The 14,901-nt window shown below is 43.6% G+C and overlaps 1 protein-coding gene across 2 annotated transcripts in view; it reads left to right on the forward strand.

Annotated features, from left to right (window-relative positions):
* THSD4 (thrombospondin type 1 domain containing 4) overlaps positions 1–14,901 on the forward strand; it is a 669,170-nt gene that overhangs the window by 281,574 nt on the left and 372,695 nt on the right. For both annotated transcript variants that reach the window (XM_055536867.1, XM_055536866.1), the window contains one exon: positions 12,308–12,444. In XM_055536867.1, coding sequence (XP_055392842.1) covers positions 12,308–12,444 — 137 coding nt within the window. The remainder of the gene's footprint in view (positions 1–12,307; positions 12,445–14,901) is intronic.

A 14,901-nucleotide genomic window follows, 5' to 3' on the forward strand; every position in this document is an offset into this window, starting at 1 on the left:
GCAACGTGTTCTGCGTGCAGAGAGGGCCTGAAAAAAGTCTCTTAGCAAATAACCGGACCTGAAAGGGACAAACGTAGCTGGCTGATGTGTCCCTTAATTGTCACAGTTCCTGTCTTAGGGAGAAAAGGATCCTTTTCTACACTTGCCATGTCAGTTCCATGGGCTACCATGCAAGAGTAAATTTACCAAGCCAGCAAGGAGGAGAGCCGTCTGGGTTCCTGGCTCTTGTAGAGTCTCCGGGAAAAGGCAGGAGTCTAGCTGTTCAAAGCAGCCACTGGCTGGGGTCCTTTGTGTCCCTCTCTGTGTTTGTGTGTGTGCAAGTGGCCTCTGCTCTGTCTGGCTGGCTGTTTATTTTGTTTGGAAAGCTCTGGCTGTCTGGGATTATATCTATTCATCCCCCCTCTGTCCTGAGGCATGTAAATGAGCTTGTTAATTCAATGGAGCAATTGATTAGGCTCTTTTTTAATGTGCTCAGCACTGTCCTAGGCACAGCAGGAGGGCATGAAAAAAGCCTCAGTGGGGTCTTTATCTGTGACCTTGAGCAGCCCTGGAGCCTTTCTAAGCCTCCTGTTCTTGTCTGTGGAGCTAGAAGGTCAGACCAGCTGATTTCTAGGACTCTTCTTGCTCTGAGGTTCTCTGACTGGGGTCATGAGAGCTGGAAAGACATGAAGCCAGCTTAAAAAAAAAAAAGACCTGTTGTGGTAAAGAATACAAATGAGTTATGTAGAAAACTTTGTCCTTTGGTTGTACAATTCAGAGTAACATGTGTTCTCAGTTGCTTCAGTTGTGTCAACTCTTTCCAACCCCGTGGACTGCAGCCCACCAGGCTCCTCTGTCCATGGGGTTCTTCAGGCAAGAACACTGGAGTGGGTTGCCGTGCCCTCATCCAGGGGATCTTCCCGACCCTGGGGTCGAACCCATGTGTTCTGGGTCTCCTGCATTACAGGCGGATTCTTTACCACTAAGTCACCAGGAGAGCCCCATTCAGAGTAGGATTGCTAGCAAATAAAAATAAGGATTGTCAGTTAAATATGAGTTTCAAAGAAACAAATAACTTTTTTTGTATTGTGCATCTGAAAGTTTCAACTGGGCATTCTGCACTTTATCTGGCAACCCTGATCCAGAGAGATCATGAGAACTATGGGCTTAAAGAAGGGTCACCTCTCCAGCCTCTGTCCTCTCCAGACTATCTCTCCAGCCACACTGGTCTTCTTTCCACTCCTCGTGCCACAGGGCCTTTGCACAGGCTGATACCCACTGCTTGAGACGGCTTCCTCTCCATCCCCTCTCTCATAAAACTAATTCATTCTTCAGATTTCAGTTCAAAAGTAACTTCCTCGGTAAAGCCTTTCCTGATTCCCTAGACAGAGTCCATCCTGTTCCATGTTCCTTGGAGACTGCTTTCACAACTTTTATGTTTGTGTATTTTACAGTCATATGCTGGAGGTAGGGTTTGTGTATGTAGATTGGAATGTCCAGTGTATTCTGGTTAGATGAACAAAAAATTGAGGTACAGAGATGTGAATGCCCATGGTGTATTTCCAGAACAGTGAAGAGAGCAATTGAGTGGCTATGGTTAGTGAAAGATCCACTTGTAGAAAAACATGTCCTTGAACCCCATCTTTGGGGCTGGATGTAGATGTTCTGAGGGGGTGGCTACAAGAACAGTGGTAACAGGATGACAGTCATTCTTCAGTGGGTTTTATTAAGACCCAGAAGGGAGAGCTGAGTCTGAGCTTAGCTGGGGCTCCTTGAAGTTTTCCCCTGAAATTCTGAGAATTTGTCATATTAAAAAATTCTTTCCCTGAAGCCATGAAAACTTTCTTTCTCCTGAAATCTTTTTTTCTAGTGTCTTACCATGTCTGCTATTAAATGTTTAAAAGAGAGAGCCATCATTAGAACCACTGCTTGGTTTTCAGGAATGTGGATTTGCTGTATCTGCCCACACATTCATATCATAAGTTTTGCCACCTTATGGACCAGCTCAGATTGTGTTCTTATCACTGTGGAACAGACTCTGGAAGATACAGGGTTGGCCAAAAGTTTTTTTCAGCTTTTTTTGTAATGTGGAAAACCCAAAAGAACTTTTTGGCCAACCCAGTACTTGCATGCTTACTATGCACATATATACATGAACAGATACCTATTTACATATACTCACTCATCTACACACTTACACACATAATATGTAATGTCTGCATGCTGAGTTGCTTCAATAGTGTCCAACTCTTTAAGTCCCTATGAACTGTTGCCTACCATGCTTCTCTGTCCATGGGATTCTCCAGGCAAGAATTCTACAATGGGTGGCCACACCCTCCTCCAGGGGCTCTTCCCAACCCAGGGATTGAACCTGTGTCTCTTATGTCTCCTGCAGTGGCACAAAATACACATGTGTAAATAAGTACACAAATTATTGTTATTAAACAACAACATGACTAAGTCACACCAACATGACTAAGTCACACCAACATGACTAAGTCACAACAACATGACTAAGTCACACCAACATGACTAAGTCACGCCTGACTCCTTGTGACTCCATGTATTACAGCATGCCAAGCTTCCCTCTCCTGCACTATCTCCTGGAGTTTGCTCAAACTCGTGTCCATTGAGTTGGTGGTGCTATCCAAACATCCCATCTTCTGTTGCTGTCTTCTCCGCGTGGCCTCAATCTTTCCCAGCATCAGGGTATTCTCCAATGGTCAGCTATATATGTGTAATGAATACACATATACACATGAATATGTGTGTGTGTGTTTGTGTGCTCAATTGCTCAGTCATCTCTGACTCTTTGTGAGTCCATGGACTATAGCACGCCAGATTTCTCTGTGGGGATTTCCCAGGCAAGTGTACTGATTGGGTAGCCGTTTCCTCCTCTAGGGGATCTTCCTGACCCAGGGATTGAACCCGCATCTCCTGCATTGGCAGGCGTATTCTTTACCACAGAGCCACCCAGGGAGCCTGAATGTATGCATACCTGCATTCATACACCCAGACACATACAACATATATACATACTACACACATGCAAACACACACATATATACACACACATATATACATATATCTAATTTTTACTATTATAATGGCAGGTGGTAGGAGGTCAAGCTGCCCTCCTCTGGGTGAGACATGCACAGGTGGTACCATTTCCTCTCTCTCTGAGTTTCTTGAGCCTCTGAGGCTTTTATATGCATGACAGTTTGTACCAAAGTTCCCTTCTCCAGCTTCTTTTTCAGAACTCTTGACAGCCTCAGTCCTTAACAAGAACTCCAACCACATCATTTTTCTGGAGGATATGAATATATACTGTATCTTATTAATAATATCCACATCCATCAAATTAGATCTATATTTTCCCCTAAGAAACTGGTTATGACCTCCCACTCCTATTGACGCTGTCAAGCTGCTTTCCTGACAGTTGGCCAAACTGGCTTTCTATGGACAGAACCCCTTTCACACTTTTTTTTTATTATTAGATGTAACATTCTAAGATGTAACACTGCATGTCACACTGCTTGAAGAGTTTTGAGCAGCATGGTGTTTTTTCCGTCACAGTATTTGTTTTCAGTCACTTTTTCTGGCTTTGGATCTACATGAGACTAAAAGAGAACACATTTCAGAAAACGGTTGGGTAACTTGGACAAAGTTGGCTTAACCAATTCCCGTGAAATGATGTGTCTAGGAACTTTCTCCAAATGGGAAGCTTCTGCTGTGCCATGTTCTGCTATCCAGTAAAGTACAAGGAGTGCTAGCCGTGCTGCTTCGTGGAACTCGAGACAAGTGTGTTCATTGTTTCTACAGCAATGATGATCTTGTACACCGAGGGCTGCCAGCCATCCTCTGCAGCATCCTCTCAGCTCATCCCCCTTCGTTCTCTACCTCCACCGTGGAGGATGCTCTTCACCCTTTGAATGGGCCCTGTGTGGTTCAAGTGAGTGATATGCAAGTCACTCAGCTTGCCTGAGCCTCAGTGTCCTCATCCTCCAGATGTGAGGATTAGCCGAGTTGATGTATATGAAGGGTCTGGCACATAGTAGGTACTCAGTAAACAATAGATACTGTGGAGCTGGAGAAGACTCTAGAGAGTCCCTTGGACAGCAAGGAGATCAAACCAGTCAATCCTAGAGGAAATCAACCCTGAATATCCATTGGAAGAACTGAAACTGAAGCTGAAGCTCCAATACTTTCGCCCCCTGATGAGAAGAGCCAAATCATTGGAAAAGACCCTGATGCTGGGAAAGATTGAGGGCGGGAGGAGAAAGGGGAGACAGAGGATGCAATGGTTGGATGCATCACTGACTCAGTGGACATGATTTTGAGCAAACTCAGGGAGGTAGTGAAGGACAGGAAAGCCTGGCGTGCTGCCGTCCATGGGGTCACAAAGAGACAGACAGCACTTAGTGACTTAAAAACAACAAAAAATGTCGAGTAAAAAATTGTGGAAGGCAGGAAGAGGTTAGGCAGCCAGGTGGCAATGCAGGTGCTAAAAAAGAGAAGTTCCTTTTCCCTCTTTGTTTCCTGCACAGTGTGGACTGTACCTGCCAGCTCAGAAGGGAACGTCATCCTCGCATGACCTCTTAATTGCAGTCTCAACTGGCTGGCTTGCATGTATAAAACCTTTGATTTTGAGCATCATTTTGTGTGTCCACTTTGGCAGTGCATTCCCAGGGTGATAACTAGTGGTCTGGTTTCTGAGTAGCTCTCCTTTCCCTCTCTGGGCTCAGTAGCACCAGTTAGAACTGGTAAGTCGCTTCAGTCGTGTCCAACTCTGTGCGACCCCATAGACGGCAGCCCACCAGGCTCCCCCATCCCTGGGATTCTCCAGGCAAGAACACTGGAGTGGGTTGCCATTTCCCTCTCCAATGCATGAAAGTGAAAAGTGAAAGTGAAGTCGCTCAGTCGTGTCCAACTCTTAGCGACCCCATGGACTGCAGCCTACCAGGCTCCTCCATCCATGGGATTTTCCAGGCAAGAGTACTGGAGCGGGATGCCATGGTTCTCAAAGTGTGGTTCCTGGACTAGCAGCATTGGCATCACCTGGGAGCCTCTTAGAAATGCAGACTCTCAGACTTCCCTGGTGGTCCAGTGGTTAAGAATACACCTACCAATGTAGGGGACACAGGTTTGATTCCTAGTTCGATTCCTAGGGCAAATTCCACATGCCGTGGGGCAACTAAGCTGGTGTACCACAACTACTGAGCCTGTGGTCTGGAGCATATGAGCCTCAACTACTGAAGCCACTCGATGCAACTTTTAAAGCCCAGGAGCTCTAGAGCCCACGCTCTGCAATAAGAGAAGCCACGACAATAAGAAACCCACACATCACAACTACAGAGTAGCCCCCCATCACTACAACAAGAGAAAGTCTATATGCAGCAACAGAAACCCAGCAGAGCCAAAAATAAATTAATTAATTTTTAAAAAAGAAAGACAGATTCTGGGGCTCCACTTTAGACCTAATGAATCAGAAACTCTAGGGGTGGCGTCCACCAATCTGTGTTTAACATGACTTCAAGGTGATTCTGAATATAGTTAAGTTTGAGAACCACCTCATTAAAGTGTTACCTACTAGAAATACATGTAAGTCTGAGCAGTGCTAAAGAGGAATTTAACATCTCTGGAACATCAAGCCAATGAATTTTCAGGACTTAAGAAACACATTTTGTGTACTGTTTCTAATCCAGATCTCCAAGCCTATAGAGACTAACATTGAATAAGATTCACTAGGGTACCGCTTGTGAATTTCTAAGTTTTAGTTACATAGTCACAGTGTGGGATAGAAGGTTAGGGATATTACATAATTGATGAGCCATATGCTTTCGCATTTAAATTTTTATACTGGAATGCACCCCAAACAATTTCCTTTTCAGAAGAGGAAAAAGCTAAGAATTCGACAGTCTCACCCCTCTTCTCTTCTTTTTCAGAACAGTTTTCTAATTCCAGAGAAGAGTCTGGGCTCTTAGAAGCATTCTCCTCATCTTATTTTCCATAACTTTGTCCTGGAAAATATAGTCTGGGGGAAAGCAGTTTAAATAGTAATCATCTGTGTCTAGTGCAGAATTAGAAGATCCAGTGTCATAAACAGGGGGAATAGCACATAGATAATGTAGTCGACAGAGGTCAAACCTGGCGTGGCTGTGTGGCTATGACTCTGGCTCTGTCTGTCCCTGGATTATTCCACCCCAACCAAATGCTACAAACTCCATGCCCACTGCTAGGGCTTGGGGCAAACCCTTTTTTATTTTATTTAAACCTCGCACATACAGTTAAGACATTGCATCCACATGTTTCTAATTCGTTTACACTTCACTCATCAGCATGTGTTGGGTAAGCACCCTGCCACGTCTGAGTTTTACGAGCTGCGTTTACGAGGCTGCTTTTCTTGAACAGGGATATCGTATATTCTACCCAAAAAAAGGGAACTTGAGCCTGGGAAATGAGGGCTTCGGTGTTAAACTTGGAGTGAACTGGTAAAGTTTGAATGGATCCAAAACTAAGCACAGATGTTATCCATTCTCCAGGAATAGCCTCATGTATTTATTCACAGAATATCTCTCCTCTTTTTACCTGAAATTTTCTCTCTACTTTAAGGGATGGCCAGGGAATGTGCATTTGTCTGCAAAGTTTGAACCTCATTTCCTGCCACTTTGAGGAGTCTCCCTCTTACTTACTCCCTCCAAGCTAAGGCAGACCTTGGTAGTAGCAAAGCTGAATGAAATCTAGAACCTTCCACAGCATGTTGCTTTCTTAGAAAGCAACATTTTGCTCTCCCACTTATGCTGAGTTCCTGAAAAGACAGCAAGGAGTTTTACAGTTTTGTGCTAATTTTGAATAGAGATGAAAGAGACTTACCACTGATAAAACTGCAGAGTTCCACTTCTCAGAACCCAAATTGTTGGAATTCTTTTTCACAATCTTTATAAAATTAATTTTATTGTTTAATCTGAGTTAATCTGCATGTATGTATCTTAGAGAGTCAAATAATTCTACAAACTTTGCCCATACCCTACTATTCTTTCCTCCTCAACAATTTTAATTGTTCTTTTGATATTTACTTTCTTATCTCTGAATAATGTTTATATTGTTACTTCTGGATTTTTCAGTTTCAGGATTTTCTGTTGAAGGTGAGGATTGTAACCCTCTTTCATCGTCCTCACCCTCCACCTCACCACGTATACACACTTCCCATCCCACATACTCTTGATGGAATTAGGTGGTAATTCTGTTAGACTAATAACCAGTGCTTCCAGTATAACTGTGTGTATGCTCTTCACAGCTGAGCCACATAGTGTAAGAGGTCAGCGCTCCCGACTGTCGATCTCCAGGTAGAGATTTGTGCCCAGTGGTTTTTAGGGAGTGATTCAGGAACAACTCTTGTGAGGGGTACAGGATGCAGGGTTGAACAACTCTGAGCTGGGTTAGCCCTGTAGAGTTACCCCACATTGAGACGGAATGGGCCATTGCCCAACCACACAGACGGATCACTGGACAGGGGCTATCCCACAAAGAAGGTTGGTGAGGCGGCTTCCTTAGGCTGGCGGTGAGTTCCAGAAAAACACAGCTGTGAGCTACCAGCTGGCAGTGCTCCCATCTGCTGGGGGAATCCTCACTTGGATTGGGATGGTAGCAGTAGATAATCTGAGCACCCCTTGCACCCTTGTCCGGGCACTTGGTGGACTCCTTCAATCAAGAAATTTTCCGGATATTTATTTGATGATTTCTTGGGGAGTTGGTAAAGAATCTGTCTGCACTATGGGAGACCTGGGTTCAATCCCTGGGTTGGGAAGAGCCCCTGGAGAAGGGAAAGGCTACCTACTCCAATATTCTGGCCTGAAGAATTCCATGGACTGTATAGACCATGAGGTCACAAAGAGTTGGACACGACTGAGTGACTTTCACTTGGGGATCTAGGAAGCTAACTGCTGCCACTTCTCTTAAAAAAAAATAAACAGCTCTACTGAGATAAAACTCACATACCTTAAAAGTCACCAATTTAAATAGTACAAGTTACTGGTGTTTAGTATGTTTGGAGTCATGCTATCATCACCTCAATATAATTTCAGGACATTTTCATTGCCCAAGAAGAAAGTCCATATCCATTAATAGTTGCTCCACATTCTGTCCTCCCTCCAGTCCCTGGAAACCACTAATCTACTTTCTACCTCTGTACGTTTGCCTATTCTGGATATTAGATATAAATGGAATTATGCAGTATATGCTTTTTGTGATTGACTTTTTTCACTGAGCGTAATGTTTTCATTGTTTACATGTTGTGGCATGTCCACTGTGTGCTACTTCATTCCCATCTATTGTCAAATATTTTCTGTATGGATAGACCACATTTTCTTTATCCATTTATCACTGGAAAGACATTTGGACTGTTTCCACCTTTTAGCTATTATGAAGAATACTTCTGTGAATTTTCATGTACAAGTTTTCGTGAAGATGTGTGATTTCATTTCTCATTGTTAGACACTTAGAAGTGAAATTGCTGGGTCATATGGTAAATCAACATTCTGATGAACTGCCAAAGGTATTCCAAGAAAACTGTTCCATTTTACAGTCCTGTCAGCATTGTAAGAGGGTCCTGATTTCTCTATATCCTTGCCAGTGTTTCTTATCATCTTATTCTTTTTTCAACCATCCTCATATGTGTGAAGTGGTATCTCATTGTGGTTTCACTTTGTATTTCCCTAATTGCTAATGATATTGAACATAGTTTCGTGTGCTTAGATTTTTAATAAGTGGAAGATCTTCATAATCCAAGATCATGAAGATGTATGCCTATGTTTCCTTCTAAGTTTTTTTTTTTTTATAGTTTTAGCTTCTACATTAAGGTTGATGATCCATTTTGAGTTAATTTTTATATATGGTGTATGATAGGGGTCCAGCTTCATTTTTTTGCACATAGATATGCAAACTGAAGTCCTGCAAATGTATTTTTATGTGGCATTTTAAAGTGGTCGGGGAGTATGGGCAGGGTCTGGAGAAGTCAGTGGTTATGTAATTAAAAAACATATTTGTTAATTTTTGGCTGTGCGGGGTCTTCACTGCTGTGTGCGGGCTTCTCTAGTTACATTGCGTGGGGGCTACTTTCCAGTTGTGGTGTTCAGGCTTCTCATTGTGGTGGCCTCTCTTATTGTGGAACACAGGCTCTAGGACACGTGGGCTCCAGTAGCTGTGGCCTGTGGGCCCCAGAGCACAGGCTCAGTAGTTGTGGTGCAAGAGCTTAGTTGCTCCGCGACATGTGAGATCTTTCTGGACCAGGGACTGAACCCATGTCCCCTGCATTGACAGGTGGATTTTTAACCACTGGACACCAGGGAAGTCCAGGGCTTATGTAATTTTATGAGAAGCTCTACATGGAATATTGCTAAGGCAGCAGGATTCTGGGCAGTTTTGTTAAGTAGTCACTTGTCTCCAGGTTTCAATTGTCTCCTAGGATCTCGTTTTTCCTTGTTGCAAGTCTGAGAGGCAGGGACATTGCCTAAGCCACATAAGCAGAGGGGTAGACCTAGCTGGTTTGGGCCACAGGTAGAAGAAACCCAGTCATTCCTCTGGGTTATTTCCATGTAGCCCACTTGCTGTCATTGTCTCCTGATTAACCATCATTTTGTTGTTGTTGTTCTCAGAAAGTTCTTCTGTAGAATGGTTGCAATATTGCGGAATAAACTTGTGGCTGCTGATGATACTATTCCTAAGGATAGAAGTAATTGGGAGGAAGCCAGAGAAATCAGAACTCAAAACCCTTGCCCTCTGTGAGGCTGCTTTATAAACACTTGTATTACATCAAAATGCAACGCTCTTGGATAGTTCCTGCTATAGCTTCAGTACGTAAGGAGCTGGGAGAGAGGAAATGGGGTCTGGATAGATAGATGACACAAGAATGCAGGTTGTAGGAGACTGGTTTTCCCTCCAGCTCGTCACTTCCTTTCCTGGACCTGGTGTGTGTGTGTGTGTGTTTCATCTACAAAATGACAGTTTGGTTTCAGATAATTCCCGTAGTGCTTCCGTCTTTGGTAATCTTTGACTTTGCCAATATCACTTCATAGCTTTTGGTCAGCTAGGGTAGGAAATCAAGTCTCTTGACTTCTCCGATAGAGCTCAGAGCACACAGAAGATTCAGTCTTCCCTAATCCATGTGGTCCCACAGGTTGCCTGCGATTTCCTGTTAGCGGTTTTCAATGGCTTTGGAGTAGAAGGAAGTTCATTGCTATGACAGTCAGGCAGCCACACTAGGGAAAATATGATGTATTGTGTTGTGTAGGAAAAAGTCAGTATTATCCAGTGCAGTAATCAGATTTTCAGACAAAGACATGACCCTGGAACATGCTGTCTATGGCTGAGCATAGCATTAGTCTCGTCTCCAAAAACAGTGAAACAAAATCAGTGTGTACTTGGCATGTCTTTCTCCCTTGGATATGGAAATATATCTCGCCTGAACATTTTTCTCATTCTTATTTTGGAGGCAACTAGATTGCTCTGAAACTATTAGTCATAGCAGTAATTGATTTAGTATTTATTGAGCAGCAAGCTCTGTGTGAGGTAACAGAAATATAAAGACTCTGAGGTAGGGGGATCTATCTAGTAGGGAGAGAGGAGAGAAAAACAAAAAATAAAACACGTCCAAAGACCAATATTTATTTTCTCTGTCCCTGTCTTTGGGGCTTCCCTGGTGGCTCAGTCAGTAAAGAATCCACCTACAATGCAGGAGACTGCCTGCAATTCAGGAGACCCAGGTTCGAACCCTCGGCTGGGAAGATCCCCTGGAGAAGGCAATGGCAACCCACTCCAGTATTCTTTCCTGGAAAATCCCATGTGCAGAGGAGTCTGGCGAGCTGCAGTCCATGGGGTCGAAAGAGTTGGACACGACTGAACAACTGAGCACATACCCTTCCCTTTATTCGTCAGTTACTTGTTGAGTATTTGTCCTATGCCCGAGCTCTCTCCTGAGTGCTGGAGATACAAAAGTGAGTAAGACAGACACATCTCAGACTTCCCTGGTGGCCCAATGGTTAAGAATTCACCTGCCAATACAGAGGACATGGGTTTGATCCCTGCTCTGGGAAGATCCCAGATGCAGCAGCTTAAGCCCATGCACCACAAGTACTGGGCCTGCCCTTTAGAGCCTAAGAGCCACAACTACTGAGCCCATGTGCTATAACTACTGAACCCCCACGCCCTACAGCCCATGCTTTGCAACAAGAGAAACCACTGCAATGAGAAGCCCATGCACCATAAGGAAGAGTAACCCCTGCTTACTGCAGCTGGAGAAAGCCCTCACACAGCAACAGAGACACTGTGCAGCCAACAATAAATCAGCTAAAAAAGACAGACACATCTCTGCGGTCCCTCAAAGCCATGCCTTAAATGATGTTTGTTGAACCATATAGTAGAGGAGACCGGATCAGCCTGTGCTAGATGGACATAGAGGGCAGATCAGGATCCATGGAGGGCTTCCCGGAGAGGGTGACCTGGGATCTAAAGCAAAGTAGAAGCAGGTGCTAGTCAAATAGGCAAAGCCAGAAGAGCAGTGATCAACGGCTGCCCAGAGGAAGTGCTTCGTTGGAAATAGAACAGTAGGAAATGAGACTATAAAGGTAGGTGAGGTTCAGCTCTTGAGAGGACTTTAGACTTCAATCTAAGGTGGTAGGCAAACCACTTAAATGTCTCATAATGGAGGAATTATTACAGGAAACTTGGGCCATTTAAAAGAACATAAAATGGTACAGCTGCATAGATTTTAAGTAATAAAAAGCAGAACGCAAACATTGTGTGCTCACCGTGATTACTGATTTATACGATATAATTGAGACTGTTAAAGATGGGAGGATGCCTAAAAGTGAAGTCCTATTTGTATTGTGAGATTCTTTAAGAATTCCTTTATGGTATTCACTCAGCATCGAATCTCTACCATGTGTGCAGATCAAGGTGCAACTCTTCTCTCTACCATCAAATACGGAGAGATCTAATAGCTTTAATGCATTTTAAATGTGTGTGACTGTGAGATACCGAGAATAGGCACATCCACAGAGAAAGAACATAGATTTGGTGGCTGCCAAGGTCTTGGGAGGAGGAGAGAGGTTGGGGTGACAGCTGATAGGTCCAGCGTTTCCTTTCTGGGGTGATGGAAATGTTCTGAGGTTAGTTTGTGGAAATGGTTGTAAACATCGTGAGTATACTAAAAGCCATTGAGATACATGCTTTGGTTAAAACGGTTAATTTTATGTTATGTGAATTTTATCTTAATAAAAAAAATACAGAAAGATAAAAGATGCTGATTGGTTTTTGTTGCTGTTTTTGGTAGTCAAGGGCAATCGAAAGTGTGAGCTGAACTGCCAGGCAATGGGCTACCGCTTCTATGTTCGGCAAGCTGAGAAGGTCATTGATGGTACCCCCTGTGACCAGAATGGTACGGCCATCTGCGTGTCCGGGCAGTGCAAGGTAAGTGCCCCGGACTGGGGTATCTGGAGTGGGTCTCGGGGTTTTTGATCTGTGCCTGCCGACTGCACTGTTTGCCAGGCTGTGACATGCTTCCTCCCCATCACCTATGGTCCACCCCACCCCCCAACTCGGAACCACGAGCTCTGGGAGAAGTGGATTAAACGGGGCGGTTTGTCCTGCTCTGAGTTTTCGATCTTTGGGAGTTGCCATGTCTCACTCTGGCATTTCAGTTATTAAGTGATTTACGTTTACATCATGTGCATCATAAGAATCTCAGTGATCTTTCCTTGTTGGATCTGGAGCTTCTTCCTTACCTCTGAAGACAAGGTTATGAAAAGGGCACTTCTGGATCAGTCAAGAGGTGGTTGGCGTCATCAGGGTGGCATTTTAAGGGCATGGCATATTTTATCTTGCCTCCCACCAACTGGGGCAGGCTTCCAAATGAAAGCGGTCTAGTGCCTTTATAGCCGAAGTTGTACTTTCAACAGGAAGTTTTCAGCCTCCTTGGACTTCTGAAGTCTGTTCCAAGAACTCCCCGCCCTGCATTCTGAAAACATTCTGGGCTGGAGAGAATCCTTGTGGGATGCTACCCTTTGACAGAAAGCACCATTTGCTTAAAAACAGGTGCCCCCAGAGAGATGGTACCAGTTCCACAGTATATTCATTGGGGCTTGGACGTCCACTCTCCTTTCATCTATAAATGTAAGAGTGGAGGTCTGACTCTAGCAAGTAAATGACTTTTTGGAGCCCAGGCTAAGATTCTGTCTTAACACTCAATTGCAGGCAGGACTGAGTTTCATCAAAGGAAGAGCTCTTTGGCTATCACATCTAAAAGTTCCTGTTGTGCTTTCAATGTAAATTGCTGCACTGTTTAGTATTAGAGCTACTCAAGTATGATTTATAAGCACCTCCTTCCCCCTCCAGCCTTTTTCTTAATGAGGTTTTAAATAGAATACAAAATAATTTATCAAAGCAGTATGAATATTGTGGGGCTTCTCAGGTGGCTCAGTGGTAAAGAATTTGCCTGCAATGCAGGAGATGCAGGTTCGATACTTAGGTTGGGAAAATCCCTGGGAGAAGGCAATGGCAACCTACTCCAGTATTCTTGCCTGGGAAATCCCATGCACAGAGGAGCCTGGTGGGCTACGGTCCATGGGGTCACAGAGAGTCGGAAACGACTCAGCAACTAAACAGCAACAACATGGATAGTCTGAGATTGTGAAAAAGAAAGGAAAAAGCTGTCATTTGATATTCGATGCATGTGAAGTTGCCTTTGGACAGACAAGAAACCCACAAAGCTTTGAGATGGGGTTCAAAAGAGGCAAGGAGTATGCTGGGGAGCACACTGGAGGCTGAGACCCATCTGGCCCCAATTTCGACTCCTTTGGGAAAAACCACTGGATTTCATGCATCCCCTCTATCCTTACTGTCTTCAGATAATAATGAAGGAAGTCCCATTAGAGTTTATGATTTCCAACTCAACTAGTCCTTTCTTCTAAATGTTAACTGAGCCTGAAATGATGCACTTTATAGCAACCTAGCTTTTCTTTCGGATCCCAAATCAACTGTTTAATTTCCTGAATACAAGTGCACACTGCTGGGAGATGTTATAGTGCAGTGGTTAAAAACATGCCCTCTGAAGTCAGACTGCTTAGATTCGAATCCTACTTCTTTTATCATTGACTGTATAACCTTGCACAAGTTCCATGAGCTCTCTGTGCCCCTACATCACCTACAACACGAGGAGGATGGTGCCTACCTCCTGCATTGTAGTGAAGAGTCATGAGCTAATACACATATGGTCCTCATATCAGGTCTGGCACTTAGTAAAGCAGGCTGGCTTTTCCTAATATTATGTTCACTTATGCCCACATATGACCTGTTGTATTTGAATTTTTTATGTAGAAGTATTTGAATTTTTTAGCAGATTATAGATTTGTGAGATTCGCATTATGCTATTTTGCAGAAAAATTAAAATACTTTAATTGACAGATACATCTTTAAAATAATTTTTCCTTATATATTTTGGCTGCAATTTAAAAATTTTTTTCTATTTTTAAAATCATTGTTTAAATTGGAGGATGATTGCTTTAAAGTGTTGTGTTAGTACAACAACATGACTCAGCCATTTGTATACATACATCCCCCCCCTCGTTGAGCCTCTCCCACCCCACCTCCCGTCCCACTCCTCTAGGTCATCAAATAGCACCAGGCTTGTCGCCCTGTGTTATAGAGCAGTATCCCACCAGCTATCTGTTTTACGCATGGCAGCGTATGTGTCAGGGCTGCTTTCCCAGTTCGTTCCACTCTCTCCTCCAGTTGTGTGCACAAGTCCATTCTCTACATCTGTGGCTCTATTCCTGCCCTGCAAATAGGTTAATCGGTACCATTTTTCTAGATTCCGTGGATATATATGCATTAATATATGATATTTGTTTTTCTCTTTCTGATTTATTT

The sequence above is a fragment of the Bubalus kerabau genome, chromosome 10 (assembly GCF_029407905.1).
Source record: "Bubalus kerabau isolate K-KA32 ecotype Philippines breed swamp buffalo chromosome 10, PCC_UOA_SB_1v2, whole genome shotgun sequence".
NCBI lineage: Eukaryota > Metazoa > Chordata > Mammalia > Artiodactyla > Bovidae > Bubalus > Bubalus kerabau.